Source organism: Hydra viridissima, unplaced genomic scaffold (genome assembly GCF_058129835.1).
Source record: "Hydra viridissima isolate aposymbiotic clone 2 unplaced genomic scaffold, HvirCarnegie_v1 scaffold_12, whole genome shotgun sequence".
In the NCBI taxonomy this organism is placed as follows: Eukaryota; Metazoa; Cnidaria; class Hydrozoa; order Anthoathecata; family Hydridae; genus Hydra; species Hydra viridissima.
This window is the reverse complement of record NW_028324311.1, coordinates 5,742,714-5,766,193: the sequence shown is the minus strand read 5'-3', so window position 1 is coordinate 5,766,193 and position 23,480 is coordinate 5,742,714. Positions and strand designations below refer to the sequence as shown.

General features: G+C 29.9%; 3 protein-coding genes across 6 annotated transcripts; 1 reads left to right on the top strand and 2 right to left on the bottom strand.

Annotated features, from left to right (window-relative positions):
* Positions 1-3,076: 3,076 nt before the first annotated feature.
* LOC145194080 (uncharacterized) lies at positions 3,077-4,397 on the bottom strand. Of its 3 annotated transcripts, none has more exons than XM_090067825.1 (2): positions 4,278-4,397; positions 3,077-4,038 (listed from the first exon to the last, which is right to left on the bottom strand). In XM_090067825.1, exon 2 carries the CDS (start codon positions 4,022-4,024, stop codon positions 3,257-3,259), a length of 768 nt encoding a protein of 255 aa, XP_089923951.1. In that variant the 5' UTR covers positions 4,025-4,038; positions 4,278-4,397; the 3' UTR covers positions 3,077-3,256. The 3 variants fall into 3 exon arrangements, with proteins under 3 accessions (XP_089923951.1, XP_089923952.1, XP_079927796.2); XM_090067826.1 differs by having other exon boundaries at positions 4,178-4,306; XM_080071670.2 differs by having other exon boundaries at positions 4,173-4,297.
* A 528-nt stretch (positions 4,398-4,925) lies between these two features.
* On the bottom strand, positions 4,926-8,871 carry LOC145194454 (tubulin-specific chaperone C-like). Of its 2 annotated transcripts, XM_090067821.1 has the most exons (2): positions 8,583-8,871; positions 4,926-6,116 (listed from the first exon to the last, which is right to left on the bottom strand). In XM_090067821.1, the coding sequence occupies exons 1-2, from the start codon at positions 8,586-8,588 to the stop codon at positions 5,160-5,162; spliced, it is 963 nt and encodes a 320-aa protein (XP_089923947.1). In that variant the 5' UTR covers positions 8,589-8,871; the 3' UTR covers positions 4,926-5,159. The 2 variants fall into 2 exon arrangements, with proteins under 2 accessions (XP_089923947.1, XP_079928233.2); XM_080072107.2 differs by lacking the exon at positions 8,583-8,871 and having other exon boundaries at positions 4,926-6,124.
* A 2,996-nt stretch (positions 8,872-11,867) lies between these two features.
* Positions 11,868-17,549, top strand: LOC145194100 (putative ubiquitin-conjugating enzyme E2 C). Its single transcript, XM_090067829.1, has 7 exons — positions 11,868-12,089; positions 12,336-12,363; positions 12,541-12,627; positions 15,861-16,001; positions 16,150-16,213; positions 17,113-17,172; positions 17,434-17,549. The coding sequence occupies exons 1-7, from the start codon at positions 11,983-11,985 to the stop codon at positions 17,493-17,495; spliced, it is 549 nt and encodes a 182-aa protein (XP_089923955.1). The 5' UTR covers positions 11,868-11,982; the 3' UTR covers positions 17,496-17,549.
* Positions 17,550-23,480: the final 5,931 nt, after the last annotated feature.

The following is a 23,480-nucleotide window of genomic DNA, read 5'->3' as shown; positions in this document are numbered from 1 at the left end:
CGGCTGAGATAACAGGAGTTTGCTTCGAATTAGTAAAACGCTTAGGAACTATTCTAGAATGCATAAACTCGGATCATAAAATCAATTCGGATAAATTCGAAAACTACGCAAGTGAGACCCGGGATCTATAGATTGAACAATACGGATGGTATCCTATGCCTGTTACCCTTCATAAAGTTTTATTTAATAGCAGAGCCATTATAGAAACTTGCATTCTTCCAATCGGACAATATTCCGAAGAAACCCAAGAGGCTAGAAACAAACACAACAGGCACTTTAGGAAACATTTTACGAGGAAAACACCTCGAACGGACAAAAATACGGATTTATTAAACAGACTGCTTTTACTTCAAATCCGATTATAGCAAGTTTGAGAGTCCGAAAACTAAGCATATTAAAATGGATCCTGAATTGTTAAATTTATTAGAAAGTGAGCAAAGTGAGACAGCTTTAGACAATTCTATGGACATATCTGAGGATTCACTAGATAAATATGTCATCGCCAGTGATACCAAGTAAATGAGTGATCTAATTTTGCCTCTTTCAAAATGTATTTCGTTATTTAATTGTAAAATATAAATTTCTATTTTATAAAAATTCTTTAATATTGAAATTAAAATCTAAAATTCTTTATATTTGCTCTATTTTTTAAAACTCAAAAAATATTATGCATGCTTTATTTTTATAATTTTGCATTTAAATGATTACTATATCTATAATTGTACTTTAAATAAGCAAAGGTATAGTCTATGTGTTTGAAATTTTCCCCTTCTAGATTGTTAAAATGACACACTGTGCTACGGAAGTATTTCCTTTTAACGCAACTGCAATACCGGAGTACACATTTCTTGCAAGATTGGCAGACACCTAATCCAACTGCATGTCAAAGTTCACCCATAACATCGCCTGTTATAAATCCAATACCCTGTGCCAACAATGAAAGGTCTATATTTAAAGCTATATCGAATACATCTAGAACGATCAAAGTAGCTAAAAAGCAAAAGTTTGTTCAAAGGATTTCAGAAAGCAGTGAGGACGAAGAAGAACCAGTATTCTGCAATTCAGATATTGATACAAAAAATGAATAAGACAACTGCACTGGTTGTGGAGAAAATTATTATGCTACTCAAGTTATTGCGGACTGGTTACAATGTGTTATTTGTTCATTTTGGATTCATGAAAACTGTACCGAATTTAACAATATGTGTTCTAAATGTGGCCGAAAAAAAGAGAAGAGATGCTGAAAACTAAAAAAAGAGTGAAGTAAACTACTGGCCATCATTCCCTTACTACCATGGCCATAGGCGCCGAGTTCACGGGGGCAACAGGGGCAGTGCCCCCCCCCCCCCCCCCCCCCCCCCCCCACCAGAAATTTATACTAATAATATATAATCACGGATTATTACGGGGGCGAATATTTGGTCTAGGAATTAATTCGTGCGGTTTTTAATTGAAAATTGAAGGTTTATTTCAAAAAATAAATGGATGAATACATTAATGAAAATAGTGTCCATATCTAGTCACTACTTTTGCCCATCTTTCCGGCAATTTACGAATTCCGTGTCAAAAAAATGCTTCATCCTTAGAAGTGATCCAATCAGAGACCCATTTTTCGATATTTTCTGAAGAAGTGAAGCGCTGTCCAATCAAATCGTTATTCATGCAATCGAACAAGTAGTAGTCAGAAGGAACAATGTCCGGAGAATACGGCGGGTGGGGTAACACTTCCCATCCGACATTTTCCAAATAGTTTTTGACAGGTTTTGCGACATGTGGTCGAGCGTTATCATGCTGAAAAATGAGTTTATCATGTCTGTTACCCCAATCTGGTCGTTTTATGACCAGAGCTTGCTTCAAATGCATTAATTGCCGTCGATAACGTTCTCCATTAATAGTTTCACCAGGTGTCAGAAGCTCATGGTACACCACACCTTTCATACCCCACCATATACACAGCATAACCTTTGCACAGTGAATATTCCGTTTGGGTTGTGATGCACCTGGTTCACCTGGCTTTACCGAGGCCTTTTTTCGTTTAGGATCTTGTAATAAATCAATTTCTCATCACCAGTAACGATTCGATGCAAAAATCCTTTTCTTTTCTGTCTTTCAAGCAGCAATTCACAAATGGTCTTTCTTCTTTCCACGTCTCTGTCTTTCAATTCATGTGGAACCCAATGAGACATTTTTTGAATCATACCCATGGCTTTGAGGCGTCTGAAAACTATTGATTGTTCAACTCCTAACGATTTTGCAAGGTCCTCTTGCGTTTGACAAGAATCCTGATCGAGCAATGCTGCCAATCCTGCATCTTCAAATTTTTTCGGCTGTCCTGGTCGCTCTTGGTCTTCCAAACAAAAATCACCACTTTTAAACCGTGCAAACCACTTCTGACACGTTCGCTCAGCTAGAGCATGGTCACCATAAACTTCAACCAAAATACGATGACTTTTCTTCATGCTAAAGTAATGAAGAAGAATCCCCCGCAAAAACACTTTATCAGGAACAAAAATCGACATTATCAGTTAAATTAAAAATAGTGTTGTTTACGCTTAAATCAAATGATTTATAATGAAAATGATGTGCAATAACAGTGATCTTCGCACGCATGCGTGGCTAAACGAAACGCTGAGACAATAAGCTAGTTTCGTAATCCCTTGTCAAACCGCACGAATTAATTCCTAGACCAAATAGATACTCTCGCCCTCGTGATAATCTGTGATAATATATTATTAGTATAAATTTCCAGGGGTTTCCACTGCCCCTGTTGCCCCGTGAACTCGGCGCCTATGAGCATGGCCATCTCTCCCAGACACCTTGGGAGAGATGGGCAATCGAGAGCTTTGATTTTTTTTAAATTTTATTTGATTAAAATTTGTTAATTACTTAATGATCTTGTTTACTCAAATGATTAAATATTGCTCCGAGATAAATAGTTCGTAAAAAATCCCACTAGTTTGATTTTTATATCCTCTAACAAAAACTACGACCATCTCCCCCGGATTTACCCAATACACTTTAAACGTATAAATAATAAATTTAAAGTATTATAAATCTAATAATAGTTTACATTGATATATTTATCTTTGTATGCGAACATCAGACAAGAAAGTTTTTTTTTAACTAATTTTCATCTCCCAACGTGAAGATAGGCTAAAATTAATTTTCTAACAAGGTTTCATTTTTTCAATTCAATTTGCCTATCTTTTACTTCGTGCTTCAATTCAGATATCAACATTTCATGTCTCAAAATATTTCATATAAGTCTCACAAATATTCTCAGAGCATCAGCGATAAATTTATTCTTCGCGATTCTTTGGTGACATTCTTGAGGCGAATTGGAAGGAGGATAATAAAGATTTAAATTTAATTCTGAGTTAAAGTTTCCAAGAGAGCAGCAACTAATATAATTATCAAGACTATAAAGAACAGCTTTGCATAGATCATTACAAGCGGTGCTATCATCACTAAAATTTAAATTAACATATATGTTTTCTATTATTTGAATAAATTTCTTTATGACATGCAATATTAAAATCGATTGGTAAAATCTTTTAAAAGAAACTACTCGATCTGAATGGTATTGCAATTTTATCAGACACATTTTCCCCTGTTCTCCGAGAAGATTTTCAGATAACTTTTCCAACAACTCATTGAATTGTTTTCCTAATAGACCTTTTACATCTGTGCCCTCATTTTCTAATGAAGTTAAATCACTGTATACACCTAGTACATTGCTCATGAATCCCATTTCCTGAAACTGAAGACCAGTTAACTTTTTACATGACATAGTTATAGGATCAAGCTTAATTGTCTCTAAGTATTCTATGAGGAATTGAATAGGGTCATCAGGTTGGTGATTGAATAAAGCTGAAAGTGCACTCCTTATGATAGAGGTTGCGTTACTAACTAAAAGGAAGTCACGGGCTGACTCATTAAAATTGTTAAGACTTGAAGAACTTGACGAAAATGCACTAGATTTGCGATGATTCTTTTCAAATGGGGCCATGGCTCGTGGACCCATAAGACTTTTCACACCTAGAAAAGTAAAATATAAAGGCATTTTTAACGCGAGTTTTCATTTCAAAGTGAACAAAATTGTTTTATTGATCTGTCTGATAGATCAGTATCAGGGAAAAGTAATTAGTAAATAACTTTTAAGCAAAACTAACATTACATAATAAACAACTTTAAAAAAAGTTTCAAATAATTCTCTTTATTTTTATTCCATATCCAAGTTGCCAGAAATTATTGCAGTAACAAGTACGTTAACAAACCTTGGTGTGAAAATTTTCTTTAATTAAACTCTAAAATAAAAAGCATTTTGTAAACTTTGTGTTTTTTCATTATTTTTGTTCAATGCATTTTCAACGTCTATCTTCAGATGAATGGATTCAAAATCCATTCATCTGAAGAGAATGCATTCAACAAAATCCATTCATCTGAAGAGAATGCATTCAACAAAATCCGCTCATATAGGGAAAAAATCCACTCCATATAGGAAGATGATTATATCAAAACTCATGTTTTTTGCAACTTATTTTACATGGTCAAATTAGGATATAGGTTTTTAATTTAACATCTGGCTAAACAATTTGAAAAATCCATATTACATACATCACTTAACCATAACCAAATTGCTAAGACTATATGAACAAACCTGACTTTTCTATATTATGTAATACGGTGTCAAAATCTAGAATGGGCTAACTTTGTGAGTAATATATAGAATATATAGGATATATAGAAAAAAGGAAAATAAGTTTTGAACTTAAATCATAAATTACAAGACAAGAAATATATTTGTTTTGTTAAATGCTTAACTTCAAACTACACAACACAACACTTTCAAGAGTTGATGCAGTGATAGGTATTGGACACAAATGTTGAATTGGAATTGGAAATGAATTGGAAAAATATAGTTAGGTTAGACAACTCTACTCTAAACAATATATTTACATAGGTTAATAAACAGTACATACGCAGTACAGAACACTTGAAAAAATTTATGCAAAACTCTCTCAATATACATACATACATACATACATACATACATACATACATACATACATACATACATACATACATACATACATACATACATACATATTTCCCTTAATTTTATTTTTAAAATAAATAACAGTTTAAACTGAAACATGTCAATTGATAATAAACCAGTTTGGAGATTTCTCATCTAGCTTTAGCCAATTAAAATCATCTACATTTTTCCAGTTATTTATCTTTCTACTTAAACTAGCTTCTTGCATATGTTCATCAATACCATCATACTTCCAAACAAATTCACCAAAACCTAGATTCTCACAGTCTTCAATAATGGCTTTACTTCGCACAAGGATATAGAAATTAGAATTGAAGGTCGAATGAATTCGCAACTGCTGACAAGCTAAATGCAATATGCTGTCATAACAATTATTTATGAAAATAGCACGACTGACTGGTCCACAATGCACCGTGGTATTGCTCAAATTTTGTATTTGCATAGCGCATGGACAACCTTTAATTTCTACATGGCAATCTTGTAAGTTTAGTAAACTGATATGTTTACCTTTGCAATCAGCAGAACTTAGAGTTAACATTTTTCCAATCATGTTTGAAAAACCATATGTTTGATCAGGAGATTGTAAACTCTGCGTATTACCTGCTTCTGTTTTTACATCACATTCGTTTTTTTCCGTAACTTTAGTTCTTGATTTAAAAGTAAATTTTGTTTTTGGGAGTAGTTGGTCTCTCTTTAAATTAATGGCATTTCTTAATTCTAATAAAATTTCTTGTGCTCTACGAATATCATACGAAGGTAAATCTGAAGCAGAATCAGATACAAATTTTTGCAAAGTCTGCATTTTATTTGAGATAGTTTCAAAAATGTCAGCAATGTTGAGTTTTGTTTTCAATGGGTCAATAGAATTAAGGAGGTCAGAAAGATCTCTTTTTTCTTTGTTGAATGTTATTAAGAAAACATCTGAATTATTAACTTTTTCAGATATTTCTTTAAGTCTTTCCAATCGCCTCTTCTGATACATAGCTAACATTTCTTGATGACGCTTTTCAAAACGCATCTGTATGGCTTTATTTTCATCATTTATCATTTTTTTGAACTAAATATAACACTAATATATATATATATATATATATATATATATATATATATATATATATATATATATATATATATATATATATATATATGTATAATTATAATTAAAAACGATAAAGAAAAACTTTTATTATGGAACTTTAAGTTTCATGCCTAACGGCAATCATCAGCCATATATGGCTGATGATTGCCGTTAGGCATGAAACTTAAAGTTCCATAATAAAAGTTTTTCTTTATTGTTTTTAATTATAATTATAAATCGCTCTGTTTTGAAATTTATATATAATCAAAATAAATTTCCTAAACATCGAGCACTTTTCAACGAACAAGAGCATTGTATTATTTCAATACAACACTACATCAAACGATATATATATATATATATATATATATATACATACAGCGGTGGCCAAAAATTAAAGACCACTCTTTTTTTTTTCAAAATTTATTTTTTTAACCTTAGTATAATTTTATTTTGGAAAAAGGTATCAAAAAAAGAAAAACATTTTTAGAAAGAATTTTTATTGTATTTTATTTTTATTATAAAAGAATTTATGATTTTTTTACAAAATAATGTTAAAAAATTAAAAAACTGACTAGTAAAAAATATAAATGGGAAAAAAAATTGGACAAAATTTTAAGACCAGTTTCAAAAATATTTCAAAAAGCAATAAAAAAATAATTTAGAAACGTGTTGTTCCTCCATTTGTTTTCAAGCACTCTTGTACTCGTTCTGGCATTGAATTCATTAAAGTTTTGATTACTTCATCAGGCACATTTTTCAAATGATGAGAGATAGAAGATTTCAAATCTTCCAAATTGTAAAGTTGTTCTTTACCAAGCTTTTGATCAAGCCACGACCATAAATTCTCTATTGGATTCAAGTCTGGACTATTGGCAGGCCATGGAAGCACTTGAATTTTATTAGAATCTAACCATTTCCTAACAACATGCACTTTATGACACGACGCATTATCTTGCTGGAAAACAAATCCATCTTGCAACCGCCATAAATCAATGCTAGGAATAAGCAAGTTTTTCAAAATTTCGATATACCTTTCTTTGTTGAGTCTACCATCGAATAAATGAAAAACGCCAACTCCACAGGCACTCATACAGGCCCAAATGCCTATTGAACCACTGCCTTGTTTTGTTCGTTTCAAAATGCATGATTCATCGAACCGTTTGCTTGGAAGTCTACGCAACATTATGCAACCTTTTCGGTTGTCTACCTCAACATTCATTTCATCACTAAAGACCATACGGCTCCACTGATCTGTTGACCAATTTTTATGTAGTTTGCACCACTCTTTCCTGGCAAATTTTTGTTTTTTATTTAAGCGTGGTTTTTTTGCAGCAGCACGCCATAAATAATTTAAATTGTGGAGGACCCTTTGCACAGTTCTAGGGCTTGCTTTCAGACCATTTGACAGTGTCCATTTCGTAGACAAGTCCGTAGATGATGCTTGTCTGTTTTCTTTCATTAATCTCACTAGCGAGCAAACATCACAGTCATTTGAAATTTTATTGTGTCCAGTCCTATGATGATCATTAATTGACCGGGTCTCTTTGTATCGTTGAATTATGTTAATAACGCAAGAGTGAGACCTTCCGAGCTTTTCTGCTATTTGTCTGATGCTATAGCCTTCTTCTTTTAATACAAGAGCCGCGCATCTGTCTTTTTCTTAGATCTTTGCACACATTTTTGCAATATTTTTATATCCTTATTGCAATTCAAAAAATAAATGTTTATTTGATATCAAAACTCAGGTTTCAACGTTTTATTTTATAGCCAACGTAATAAGGAATTAAGACAGTTAAAAAAAATAATGGATTATTATTTTTAATAAGTGCAAATTAAAGATTTGAAAGTGGTCGTTAAATTTTGTCCAACTTATTTAAAGAAGATTTATAAGTACTCATCAGTTTTTTAATAAGTTAAACGCTATTTTATTAGAATTAGATTAAAAAAATTATACCACTTTAATCCGTATGTTTTAATTAACAAGATATTAAAAAAAAATCTAATATGTTAATTAGAATCTTCTTAATTTTAATTTAAAGATTAAGAAACCAACTAAAAAATGAGTGGTCTTTAATTTTTGGCCACCGCTGTATGTATGTATGTATGTATGTATGTATGTATGTATGTATGTATGTATGTATGTATGTATGTATGTATGTATGTATGTATGTATATATATATATATATATATATATATATATATATATATATATATATAATCATTAGATGAGGTTTTCACATTTAAAAAATAAATAATTTATTAGTTACTAAAAATGAATGATGCTTAAAGAAATACAAGTCGTAATTTCAAAAAAACTGTGAAAAAGAAATCAAATTCGCAGCACCAGTTAACAATTTAACAAGGTCAACAAAGGTAAAAATCTAACAGATCTACACAAGTTAATGTAAGAAATTAAAAAAAAATCAGTTACAGACTCTTACCATCATAAAGTGCAACTGATACTATCACTAGAATCATGGACACATAGTATTAGCAGGTTTGTTTAAAGTTTGGTTACTACCAAACAGTAAAGCCAAAAATATCTTCAATGGTATCTGTGGTTTGCTGAATGGCTTTGATTTGCAGGGTGTAATCTAAGTGATCATTTGTGATGCAGATGCAGAAAACATAGGATCTATAAGTGATGTAGCTTTTTGAATTAAATGTTTATCCAGAAAAAGTTGCTTATTACACAATATATTAGTTGTTAGCACCGTTCTAATCTAACTTTGAGATAAGAAATAAATTGTATTTTAGAAGGTAAGACTACATCTCCAAACATCAACTATTTCATTATCAAAGAATTTGTGATGCATTACAAATATGTGTAAAATGTACTACAAAATGCACACAGGATATCATGAAACACAAAAAGCTTACACAAAATATTAACAAGAGGTTCCTACTCTACAATCATTTATCAAGTTTGAAATACAAATATTAATGATTGATTTTTATATTTTTTGAGAGAGATTTTCTCAGAAAAACATAGCCATAAAAGTTATTTTAAAAAAAGTCATCACCCTCATATATATATATATATATATATATATATATATATATATATATATATATATATATATATATATATATATATATATATATATATATATATATATGTATATATATATATATATATATATACATATATATATATATACATATATATATATATATATATATATATATATATATATATATATATATATATATATATATATATATATATATATATATATATATATATATATATATATATAAAGGTGGACCACAATACTATACTGAAATGTTTATGTTTAAAGAATTATTACTTCTCATGACTTGTTTTTGTCCATTAAGTATAAGTATTTGGCTTGCAAAATTTAAGGCTGATTGAGCAACAATTACAGGTCAACCTATTATCAACATTACTTGTCTAGTATCTGCATTTGCAATTTCTGTCTGACTTTGACATATTATAAATTAATTTACTTGCTTGTGAGCTGAATTCTAACATGCATGTTTTTATTTTATTTTAAAGGTGTTGCTGAATTAATATTGAGCAAGGATTGAACAGAAATTGAACTAATAAACTCTTCAAGTGATAAACAGTAAACTAAACTATAAAATGACTTCATCCAGTTTAAGATCCACCCCAGAGCCCTGACTAATCCAAAATGGAACGAGAGAGACTAAAGCAAATGTCTGTTTAATGAATTGAAAAATGGACTCTGTGTTGACTAATCAAAGACTTTTTACTTAAGAGTTTTCAAAAAGGCAGATGTGTTAGAGTTAAAGAAGCCCTAGGAACTGAAATGGTCTGGATTACATGCCACCATTATCGAAATTTCATATGTTTTAACTTCTTTTGAATGTTTTAACTTCTCTGTTTGGTCAATTTCACTATTCAGGAAATATCAGAAACAATTAACCAAGATATTGTACAACAACTCATGAACTGTTTCAGGATCCAATATTGAAGAACATGCAACAGGAAATGCTTGTCTATTTACCAATCACTCTTAAAACATATCAATTAGATTTAGCTTTATTTAAAACAGTGGAATGAAGAACCACTTAGAGTCTAAGCCTCTTTCAGTGACACTGAATTTTTTTCAAACCTGAAGACCTATCCAAACAAGACTGTTGCCAGCAGGCACATATTACATTTTCAAGGCATCTCTGGTTACTTTCTGAATATCTGGTTGTTATGGACCCTTTTAGATGACTTAGTATCATCTTTCTTTGATGTCCTCATGGAAGAAGGCAAAGAAAAGTCTGAGATATTCCTTAAGAAACCATCAGGACAGTGGACATATGTATATATGTAGGCGTTTCTCGACTTTCTTCTCTCTCCCACCATTTTTATGATTGATTATGATAGAGAATTTTATGCTGATTAAGAATCGCATAAAGACATAGGTCTCAAAACCAATTTAAAGTTCTCTAATCTGAAGTAAAAAGTACAAAAATATACAGAAAATCGCTAATGTAAGCCAATCTTGAGTAAACTAACTTTACGGTTGCTTTTATTTTCAAAAGCAAAACATTACCTGCCTGGTTTTTACTATAAAAAATGTTTTTTGGCTTCATTATGAACACGTAAGTTCTATCGAGTGTAATCAGACTGACAAGCGAGCTGCGAAGTCTTTTCAGATACTATTTCTGTATTTACAAATAATCAAAGATTTATTATTAAGCATGATTATATTTCTTTTTTGTTTCTAGTTCAAATTAAAAACATATAAACTCAATATAATTACAAAGTTATTACACATGGCAATTAATCTGATGGCAGACAATCTTCCTTTTCTTTGTGGGTTTCTTTACTTAGGTGCCTTTAAACTACATCCTTAAAGTTTTTATTACTTTAAATTATCTATGGTGGCATCCACACTTTTGCAGACAGTGCTTGTGGTTTTGGGTCTATAGTCTTGCAATTGTCAGATAAACATATTGAAGATTTTTTTTTATTTGATTCTAGCGACGACAGAAGCTGAAGGTTACTTCTTCGTATGGATTGGAATCTATTAATAAAACAAGATAATATCAGCAATGTATTATTTTAGCTTTTCTTTATTTGTTTATTTTTTCCACAGATTTTTCAGAAAATGAAAATCAAGTCTGTACTCAAAGATTCCTATAAACGCTCAAGAAAAAAGATTAAGTCACTTTTTCTAACCATCATCTTTCAGATATCCTAAGAAACTGTTGTGATTGATTTGAGTAAGCTCAATTTTTGACTGAGGAGAAATATCCCCCAATACATCAGTTAATTCATAAAAGAAATTTAATATGTATCAAATAACAAAAATGTACATATGGATTCCCGATGGAATCTATTAGTTAATCACTTACAAAGATGAAGTGGTTTGTATTTGATTTAAAGCAATTTAACAACCAAACAGGTAAAGAAAAAAACTAAATATCTATCAAAAAGAAAAATCGGTCGAAGGAAAATTCGGCCACTATTTCGATCTCCCTCAACTAAATCAAATACGTTTTTGCCTTTTACATGTAATTAAGTTTCCACATAATTACAATCACATGTTTTTTTCAAAGTTTAATGGAAGATTATTAAATCTAAATATTCTTAAACTTATTATTCTTCTGTTATTTTTAGGTATAAAAAAATGAAAAGATAATTATAAAACTCAAGGTTATAAAAAAAAACTCATTTTTTTTACATCATTATCTTCTAGTGTAAAGGATCCTTAAAAAGCTTTTTAATTGATTGGCTCATAATACCAGCGCGAATAAATTTAAAGTGGAATTTTCTTGAAGACAATATTAACGACAAAATTACATGTTTTAAGCAGTATAAGCAACATCTTTACCAGTATTGCCCTAACATATAAAGATATGAATACTCGAAGAACTGGAAATACAACTCGAAGGGTAAAAAACGATGAAAACCTTCTAAAAAATCCAGTTTGTAGTGCAAAATCTAATAATTCTGTAAAGTCACGGTATGTTTTAAATTGGTATTTGTCAAACGCTTGGATTACATTAGACTTATTATTTCTATTGACCAAATGTAATAAATATGTAAATTTTATACTATTACATATATTTTCATAAGTAAGAGGGCTGCTAACCATATTTAAGGTCTAATAAATAAAGTTTTAATCAAAATTTTTCTGATCTTTAATCTCGATTACTTTTAGTTTTATTCCCATACTCTATTGTTTATACATGTTTTCATTTCACTTTAGATTAATGAAAGAGCTTTCAGAAATCATGGTATGTTTTAAGAAATTCATATTAATCTGATTATTTTGGTTTTAACATAGTATACCTAGGTAAATAAAATATTGAAGGGTTGTTTTAAAGAAAAGTGTACTAAAAATGTTGAAAGTTTCATATCTAAATTGTGTTAGTGTATTTTTGATATCAACTTTTTTCAAATTTGTTGTGTAGCTTTCAAGTAACAAATCTGTGACAGCATTTCCTGATGAAGAAAATACATTTAAATGGCATGGAAGAATAAAAGGACCATCTGATTCTGTAAGTCATGTACCATCCTCAGTTCTATTAAATAAAATTTTATTGCATGCATACAAATTTAAAAGGAGTCTATTATAACCTCCTTAATGCGTTTAATATAATATTTAATGTGTTTAATACACAGACTAAACCTAATAATATAACATATAAAAAACCTAAAAATTTATAAACTAAGCCTAAGTGTGTTTAATATAAAAACTAAACATTTTTTTATCCTTTATCATTGATTTTTAACAGTTTCAAAAAATAAAATGCTATTGCCATACATGAATTAAAAAGTCTGTTTAAACCCCTTAAATATGTTCTGTACAGTAAAATAATACTGGGTCTTCAAAAGTAATGCTCTGACTAAAGTGTTCTTAGTAAAAGCTAAAATAACACCTTGATAATATTACTAAGTTTTAAAAAAAAACATTCTAATAATTTTGGTAAGATGTTTCTATAGTTTCTCAGGCAGTGTATGGTGTTTTCCCATTTTAATAAAAATTTATAAATTACTGAAAATTCAAAGTGTTTAGATATAAAAAGTTTAAATATCACTTTTTATATTTGCTAGTAATACACATTAGCTAAAAGATCTTCTTCTAACAAACGATTAACTATAAAGATCTAGTTATTCTAATTAGCAACCCTGCAAAATTTAGTTCTAATACAGAAAAAAATGAACTTTTTTTTTTACTGTGAAAAAAAAAATATATATATATATATATATATATATATATATATATATATATATATATATATATATATATATATATATATATAACTTTAATAAAACTTAACTTTTAAAAACTAAAAAGTATTTTGATATATAACCTAAGAATTTAAATGCATGAAAAAAACAAAATAAAAAAACTAATAACCTAAAGTAATGAATTATGTAATTAAAATGGATTGAAACAGTTTTTAATTTAAAACTTTACACATTTACATAATTATAGTTTCACCTATAATTAGGCTTTGCTGTCTGAAACACAAAATTAACGTTTTCTTATAATAATTAGAAAATTGTACCAAACCAAGCAAAGAATATCAGATGAATTTTGTTTAAAAATAGGAAAAAATTTGAAAACAGCAACACAACTAAATGAAACTTGTGTAAACTGTAATAATATTTTTACAAACAGATCTCTAAGAGATCTTTAATACTTTTAATGCAGGTTCTTTGCCAGATCTTGCAGTGTACATAAAATTTTTGTTTTAAATGTTGCTCACTATTATACAATTATATTCTTCCATATCCAGTAAATAATAGTCTGATATTATTGTAAAAATATTTCTTAATGATTTTCTGCAAGTATGATAATTATTTGAAAAATGTCTATTGGGATAAGTTATCTGTTAGATTTTTTAATCCACCACTATCCAAAATTTTAGGATATTGACCAAATTTCTTATAATAGAATGTTGTTTGACTTAAAAGTCTAGATCTTGCAAGTTATTAAGAATTTTGAAACAGTCTTTAGACAATTTATATTGGCATAATGCACATTGACAACCAGATTCCACATTAAAATTGTCAATGTCTACATTTAATTTCAAAAGCAAAGATGCATGTTTGATACTTAATTTTTTAATGACCTGTTGAATACTCAGAAAATAAGTACCTCTAGAACCTTTACTTCTTTTTCCAGGTGATCTGATGTAAATTGACTAAGAAAAGCATTATTTTTTTTTAAGATCATAATTTTTCTTTTTTATGAAATGTGTCTAACTCATCATTTAATGTAATTCTAATGACACCTAAAGATCTTATGGTAGTTCTTTGAGTAAAACCAGCAGTTAATATCTGAAATAAAGGTACTCCCAGCCAAACAGATGGAGGATTTTTTGGTCGAAATTTTCCTCAATGCACTGTAACTGTTTCAAAATTTGGAGGCCAGTATAACTCACAGATAACAGTATTATTAGTAATAACTAAATTAGAGTTTGGAATAGCTTTTATCTATGTTTCATGCTCAACTTTATCACTCAGAAATCGATATGCTGATACTTTACTAGCTTCACAGTACATATATGTGTAGCCTGTATTGGTAGTGCTTTAAAACACTTCTATCAGTTAGGTATTAGCTAGTATCTCTGTTCTCAACAAGGAACACTACTCTTTTAGACTTTTTTTGTAGAATTGCTAATAATAATAAATATACTAAGTACATGCCATCATCAAAAAATAAATAAACATATTAAATACATACCATCATCAATAACACACAAGTTATGTATTAAGTATAAAAAACTACTTAAGGGAAAATTGAGTTTTGATAAAGTAATTTTCTTAAAATGCAAAGTGGAGAAGCAAGCAATACACCTAAGAATATGAAATTCGTTACTGGTACCTAATATGTATAGTTTCCAAAAAAAAAAAAAGTAAGTTTTAGTACTTTAAAGATGTTATTCAACTTCATGAACCAGAAACATTAAGGTTTTTGTGAGATTCCTTGATCTCTAAAACTAATGCTATGAAAGTAACTCTTCACTTCAAATTTCTTTTATGAATTGTTTCCTCTTCAATCTTCTTCATGGCATTGACCAAGGTCTTCCCCTCTTTTTTCATCCCAAAAACCACATTTTTATTTTCTGGAAGAATTACAACACATATCTTAAAAAGGATATAACCTCCATTCAACAGTATGTTTCAGGTGCCTAATTACTCCTTTTCTTCAGTTACTCATTCATTTAAAAAGAAATCTCAGAATTGGCATGAATAATTGATCTTATAACTTTAGTATCTCCTCCTCAATCAAATCCTAGATCTGATTGAATATGATACACATTCAGCTGTCTTGTCCAGAAATTTATCAGTAAGACTTTCAGGATGTTATGGCTTTGTTTCAAAATTGAGTTCAAATTTTAGTCTAGATTAAGTTGATCCATTATTCCTAAATAATTTATATAAGTAAATAAACGCAACTCCATTTGTCTGAAAATATTATTAATGAAAATAAATGTAAATATAAAATATATAGAACAGTAAAGTTGTTAAAATAAAAATCTCAATATAATAAGTAAAATGAATCTTGTTATGCTTAAATGACAACTTTTGAAGGTTTTGATAACAAATATTTATAGTGATTGGATTTTGTGCTAGTAAATTTTGGATTTATTCTAAATCTCCTCAAGGGGAATTAGCAGTGCTATTAATGCCAACTCCATTTTACTTATGCTCATATCCTAACTAACACCTACTATGATGACAATTTAAGTTCATTTTCTTATTTGAAATTCTTTTTCAGATATATCAAGGACTAGCATATAAAATGAGTTTAAATTTCCCTGAAAACTATCCTTATGAAGCACCAACTATTAAATTTGTTACGCCGTGTTTTCACCCAAATGTTGATGCACAAGGGAATATATGTTTAGATGTGTTAAAGGTAATATCAATATTACTAATCAATGAATTATTTGTTGAAGTTTAATTTTGCATCTTTTTATTTGCTATAAATTTTGAATGTAAATTATGAGTGTTGTGGCTTAATATTATTTTTTAAAGATAAATGTGAATGTTTATTTTTGATATAGGAAATGTGGTCTTCTTGTAACAGCGTTTTATCAGTGCTTGTATCCATACAAAGTCTGTTACAAGGTATGTTGGTAATGTCTGAATAACGTTTATGGTTTTTAGTTATGAAGCTTTTGAAATATATGCTTGTCAGAGATGTTTTTAGATGTTTTTTATTATTAAATAAATCTTAAGTATCATAAGTAATGTATATACTTATAGCAATTAAATTTTTACATTAAAAAAATTAACCATACGATTTTTTTGTTGGACAATAAGTAAAACAAATAAGAAGAATTTAATTACGCATATACTTTTCTTATCATTATCATTTGTTATGCCACCATTAGCAGTCGTTACTGTCAACGTTGCTTTGTTCATCAAATTTATTAAATTCTGGGTGACTTCAGGACTCTTGTTCTCCAAGGTTTCTGAAAATCCCTTTTTTGGGTCATCTTCAATTTTTAGAGTGTTTTTAAAATCAATAGAATCTGAAAGATGTTTAATGCGATTCAAATCAATCAAGACTGTTTATCTTAGTTTTCTTAATCTAGTTATCTTAGTCATTGTAAACAATTTTTTAACTCCTCATATAGCAACTCAAAGAAATCTTGTCAAGTGCAAGTTCTACTAGTAACTATGCTATATAATTGCTTTTTAGACTAAAATCTAATATTAAAAAGAACAAAATCAAAACAACAAATAGTTTAACAAAAAAACAAATGAGTTTAAGATTATTAGTTTAACATAACATAAAATAATTATTTTTAAGTTAATAGCAAAGCAAAATATAAGCTAGTAAATACATCTTTCATTGGGATAATAAATGAAACACAGTGCCAAATGATGTTTACATATCTTTAGTTTTATTTTCATATTGTTTGCTCTGATATCCCATGGTGAAATAAATCGAGAGTTGGTATTTAGTAAATATTTAAGTATTCCATGAATGAACAGTAATTTTGTAACTAATTTTATTTTAGACCCAAATGTTGATAGCCCTTTAAACCCACAAGCAGCAACTCTTTGGAAAACACCTACAGGTTTTAAACAAATTACTTTGATTCTTAAAGAAAAGTTTTGCGAATAAGTATTAGTTATAGACTAATATTCTTTTAAACATAATGTAAATGTTACGTATCGATCAACTGGGATATAATCGTCTGTATTATAAAATCAATTTTGATTTAGGTGGTTCACTCAAATTTATGATTTTCCCAAAGTTAAATGTATCAGTTTTACCTCAGTTTGAGGTAATTTTTTAATGAATTTTTGCTTTAAATTTCCTTTTTTTACTTTTGTAGAATACAAAAAAGCTTTAATATCTGCATCTTCTGACGCCATTGATGTATTCAACTCGTGGTAAGGTTGACATTCAAATGTATTGTAAATAAATGCATAATAAATTTCAAATAAATTACTAGTAGATTTTTTAAAATGATTTCTACTTTTTGACTTTTTTCGGGTGCAAAAAGTTGTTTTCACGCGTTTCTTACTTTGGTCATGATCTTACACTTCTTACTTTCGTCATGATCTTACGTTTGGGATAAAATGATATTCAAGATCAGCCATCGGATAAAGAAACCTAAGTTGAAAAAATGTTTTTAGATTTTTTTTCCCTTCTGTACCATTTTTCGGCAGCTTCAACAAACTAATACAAACTTTCCTGCAATTTTTTTTTTGTTTGAGTTTTATTGATTTTTGTTGTTCTCATCCTTTCATTTTTGGTTTCGGTTTAAAATGTTTTATCGTTCTTTGAAATTTTGTTTTTTCTTTATTTCTTGTGTTCACACGTTGTTTTCATGTGTGGACGATTTTCTATAATGTAAAGAAGTTATTTTCTGAGATTCTTCACATTTTTTTAAATTGAAAACTACAACATTGGAATTGGTGTAGTACTTAAAAAGTATGGTGTCATGGTAAAATCAACATGGTCCTAGTGGAAACAATGCCAATGACATGCTTCATATGCAATGAAGTTGGTTTATATTTATGGAAGAGGTTATTAACTCAATGCCAGGAATAGTTTCCCGAAATATAGAATCCTGAAAAACAATTCCTGATCGTCGTGGTGTAAAAACTTGACGAAATTCAAATTTATATTTATCAATGAGACTTTCTCTACTGTCAAATTAATTGTTCACATAATAGCGCTTTAATAGAATTTATGGATAAACCTTGCAGTTTTCGTTGTGATGTTTGAGTGTTTTTTCAAAAATCCACTAACAATATCTCTTGTCACAATTCCAGTTTTTTTAACTGAATGAGTTAACTACGTTATATTTTTCCACATGCTGGAATACGATGTGCTGAATATCGCTTATCGACAATCCATAGAACACTACATCCATTTCTTTTATGTATCTAATCAAGAGATCTGGCAATACTTTCTTAAATGCACCAAGTAAACTCTTGTTATCATCAGAGTTGAAATTCTAAGATTTATTTTTTTCGAAACATTGCTGTCTTTATAAACATGGTTTGCTCAGACCCTACTTAACTTTATACAAAAATCAGCTTAAAACTTAGAATCTATAACATACATATAAAATACAGCGTTAAGCCTATTTTTTCGAAATTTCCTTTTTCAATCCTTTTATAAGTTTATGATTTAGCCAGTGTTACATACCACTGTCTTCTTACTAATTACGGAGAACTTTGAAGCTGGTCCCAATGATATATATTTACTAGATAATTAACTCGCGCTTCCGCAGTGAAGCAATTTTTTTGCCAACCTGAAATGACGCAATTATAATTAAAAGCAAAACAAAAATGAAGCATTGCCAGCTTAAAGAAAACGGCTACCGGCATTAAAAGCTTTAAAAACTTGCTTTACTTTTTTTAAGGATTTTTTGCAAAGTTAGACATCTAGTTAATATATATCGTTGGCTGGTCCTTTAAATAAGAAAAACCGCTAACAAAAACTTTTACTTGCTCTCTTTTGAAAAAGTAATGTCACTTGTATATTTCCGAGGTACTGATATACATGTAGACATAGCTTTTTTATACAGATCAAAAAATATGACATAGTGTCCCTTATTCCGTTTCATATTCTCTTGCTAAGTTTAGGAGAGATGTATCTATATGTAAAAGGGGTAAAAATGGGGGTGGGGGGGGGCGAAAGGTGAAGATACTGAGAGGAAATATTTTAAATGAAATTTTTGAAGTAGGCCAGGCTATCCTAATGCAAAAAGTGTGAAAGGCCTATTCTAAAGAATAAAGAATCTCACAATATAATATGGTTATGGCATGGTTGTTTTAATTGTTCTTGAAAACCTGTGCAATCTGTAGTTGAAAGGGTATAAGACCAAAAAAAACATACACTACATACATATGCTATCAATAAAATCTAAGTTAATGTAATCACTTTGATCCTCCTCAAGTTGAAAAAAGGGGTCATCTAGATTATTCTGTTCTGCAACCCAATGAAATCTTTGAAACAAACATAAGTTTTTGTTTCGCAATCCAATTACTTTCCATTCCAATGACTTCACTTAATTCCCAATGCAATAACTTCATTCTTTGAATTAATTAAACCAACTTCGAGATAAATATATCAATATATTTCGTGTTAAGAAACCTAGATCATTGCAAATTGTAATGTACTAATAAAACGCGATGACCTTAACAAGAAAGAAAATACAAAAGAAAAACGTAAGAAATAAACTAATTACATGATATAAGTAAAACCTAACAAAAATTTAATAAAAACACCCATAAAACAGACTTTTAAAAGAGATAAAAACATAGGTCAAATAGTTATTACATTGTATTTACATACACATAGGTATACACAAATAAAAAATTATACAATGTACATAAGCATAAAGAAAAAAGTTATTGAGGTAAAGAATGAAGTTTGGCCTAACCTTTTAGGTAGAAATGATGGAGTTGACTTTAAGAACAGATTCTTGGACCTAAGGATAAAATCTGTTTTTAGGGTGTACGGAAGGGTGTTCCAAGAAAGGATACACTGGTATGTAATAGAATTTATTCCATGTTTAGTTGTCTGTTTCAGTGGGATAGTTAAGTTATTATAAGTGACTGATCTTAGGTTATGCCCACACGTCTTATTGTTAAATTATGTATGAAATATTGTAGGAAAGAGACCGTGTTGTTGAGTCATATTAAGTCATAGAAACGAATTTTGGATGTAAGATACAGGATGTTAGTGGGGAAGTTTCTTGGGCAGAAACGAATTATTCGTATTACTCTACTTTGAAGCGAAACGATTTTAGAAAGACAGATTGTTGAAATGATTTAGAAAGACGGTTGTAGATTGTCCCCAAACTTGACATGCATATCGTAAATGTGAACCGAAAGTCGAATGATTTATAGATAGTAATGTTTAGGGTTTGTAATCCCGTGCTATATTTAAAATCCCGGGATTTCGGGACTATATTATCCTATTCCCGATATCCCGGGATTTTTAAATACCTGTTCTTGAAAGGTTTTAACATATTATTAGTAAAATTTTAAGAAAATTAATAACACATTCAAAGTATCTTTAGAAAAAACTATTAAATTACAAGGAAATTCTTTGGATTTTAACACTATTCATACTTAATTACTAAATTACAAAGAGTTCGTCATTTTTGTAGATATAGTATGCATATGTAATTATTTTTGATTATTTTTAAAATACGTTTTGACGAAGCAGAGCACATTCAAAGTTTCATCGCCCAGACGACTTCTTATTTTTGTTGCAAAAAGTCCAGCCCTATGATATATATTAGCTAGATGTCTAACTTCACATAAATTCCGTAAGAAAATGTGAAGCAAGTTTTTGAAGGTTGTAAAGCCGGTAGCCGCAGCAAAGAAGAAAAATTTCTAGCGATGTTTTGTTTTATTTTTGCTATTCGTTTTTCCGTAATATCTGTTAACCAATCAGATGCTGGTGGCAAAACAAGTTATTATCCAATCATATGCTGGTGGCAAAAAAAATTTGCTTCACTTTTTTTTCGGAAGTTAGACACCTAGTTAATATATATCATTGGTCCAGCCGCAGAAAAAGCAACTTCAGATTTTACACTGGTAGGCTTAATAGCAATTAAGAAACTATACGCTTTTTGCAAAAAATGCTCCTCCGTTTTTAAATAACAGGATTTCCTTTTGAATTTTAACCAACGTCTCACATTCAATTGGTATGCTGGGTAAATGTGCTTTTTTTTTATAACTTTATTAAGTTCGTCTGTTATTCTTTTGCTTTTTTCAAGGGCAAAAGAAATAGATTCAGATGGAGAGTCAGAAGAATCAGAAGCAATTTAGAGTAGTGCCTCATTTGAAACAGAAAATTCAACTTCAGATTCAGACTCATAAGCTGTTAATGATCTAGCTGGATTTGAAGCGTCTAGCTTTTCGAGTGACTCAACTATTAATTTAAGACATTTTATTGAAGACGGAACTGTTACTAGCTCTATTTCAGATACGGACTGAACGTTGGTTCTACCGTTGTGCAGATACTGAAGGATCCCACTTACATCGGTACGTTTTTGTTGCATTCGAAGAACGAGAGATGAATGCAACTTTTGACTTTTAATGTTGTTAGCATCTTTAAGTTTTTTTAAATAAAAGTTATGGCAACATCGGATTTAAACAAATTAGCATCCCGACGGGAAAGGGCCTCAACTGTTGCTTTTCTGGGACTAGCGCATTAATGATAGCAGATACAGTTTTAATCTCATCATTAGATAAAGCCAAATATTCACTTCCTGGCAGACTTATGTCTATTAATTTTTAATAAATAGACGCGTTGAAGCATTGACAAAAGACTGTTCCATCTTGTCTTTCAGTCTTTTGTTAAAGTTTTATTTTTGGTGATCGTCTAAATATTACTATTAATGTTCGTACCTTTTTGATCACTGGACCACAATTTACCTCAGTAACATCATATTGGTTTCCTTGATGCCTATTATGACTAGCATTGAGATCAATCAATTTATTGTTGTCAGAAAAATCATCATCCTTGCAAGAGTTACTCTCTAAAATATCGTTTTCTATATCTGATTGTTGGTCTTCGTCGAATTGGTGATCTATTTCTCTTTCTACATCCTCCTTTTGATATAGTACTTCAATAACGGCCAGTTGCACACAATGGGCAAAAGACAACTATTGATTTACAGGTAATATTTTCCCAACTTTTTCATCTTACTTGCTTCGTCAATCATAATACCAATAATATCTTTTCTCAAATCAAGTCCATGTTGTGCAAGCTTTTGTTCTAATAGCTCAATACACTTATCTGCAGTCATTGATCCTGTTACACGAATTAAGCTTAAGCTCCAGAACTGACAGTTTTGTGCATGTAAATTAATATTAATGTAGCAACGGTTACGCAGTGATGTCCATTCATCAAAAGATAAAGAAAATCTTTCTTCTACACCGAAGTCGGGTTTTTTTCTGCCGCCTATTTCAGTAATTAAAAAATTCCTTATTTTTTGCTGTAATCTACAACCATTTTACGCACAGTGTTGACTGTTGTGGGTAAACTTTTGAATCGTGTAGCTACAAGACCTATAGCTTTATCACTAGAACGGCATATAGCGTTGAACGAAATTCCATCAAGGGATTGTTAATTGTGAAAGTGTAGCAGGAAGTGATTTTTCTTCTCGCTCCAATATCGGAAAATAATTGGTTAATGTTTTGGTTTTTTTTGTTGGTGATTCATCTCGTGTTTGCTGAAATAGTAGCTGGTTTGCTTCTTTGTGCATGACTGCAAAATTGTGTGATATAAAGCTTGACTACTCAACCTACCTTCAGCAATTAGCACCTATATCTTAAGACATCTTTATGAGAATGCAATGTATGCAGTTTTAGAGATATTTGACACTCCATCTGTCCGTAAGCGCTAATCAAGTTCACCCAAATGTTTCCCTTTAATTCTCTGCTCTCTATAAATTTAAATGCCATAGTGCTCCTGTTTGCTTTTTTTTTCAAACTGTGTTATCTGACTTAATGTGATATGAAACGAAGGTTTTAGCATTTTTTTTGTGATCAAGGGAAGGCCGCAGACAGTCATGGCCAATGATATATGTTAACTAGATATCTAACTCGAACTTCCGTAGTGAAGCAAAATTTTTGCCAGCCAGGTTTGTTTTGCCAGCCTGAAATAATAAATCAAGCAAAGGAAAAATGAATTATTGTCAGTTTAAATAAAACGGCCAGCGGCATTAAGAACTTTAAAAACTTGCTTTACTTTTTCTTAAGGAATTTTTGTGAAGTTGGACATCTAATTAATATATATCTTTGGTCATGGCGGGCTTTGGGGAAGGTTTAGCTTCCAGGCCCTTAGTTTTTAAAATGAAAAAATTTTTTAAAAACCAGGGAAAATTTTCAAATTTTTGATAAGCTA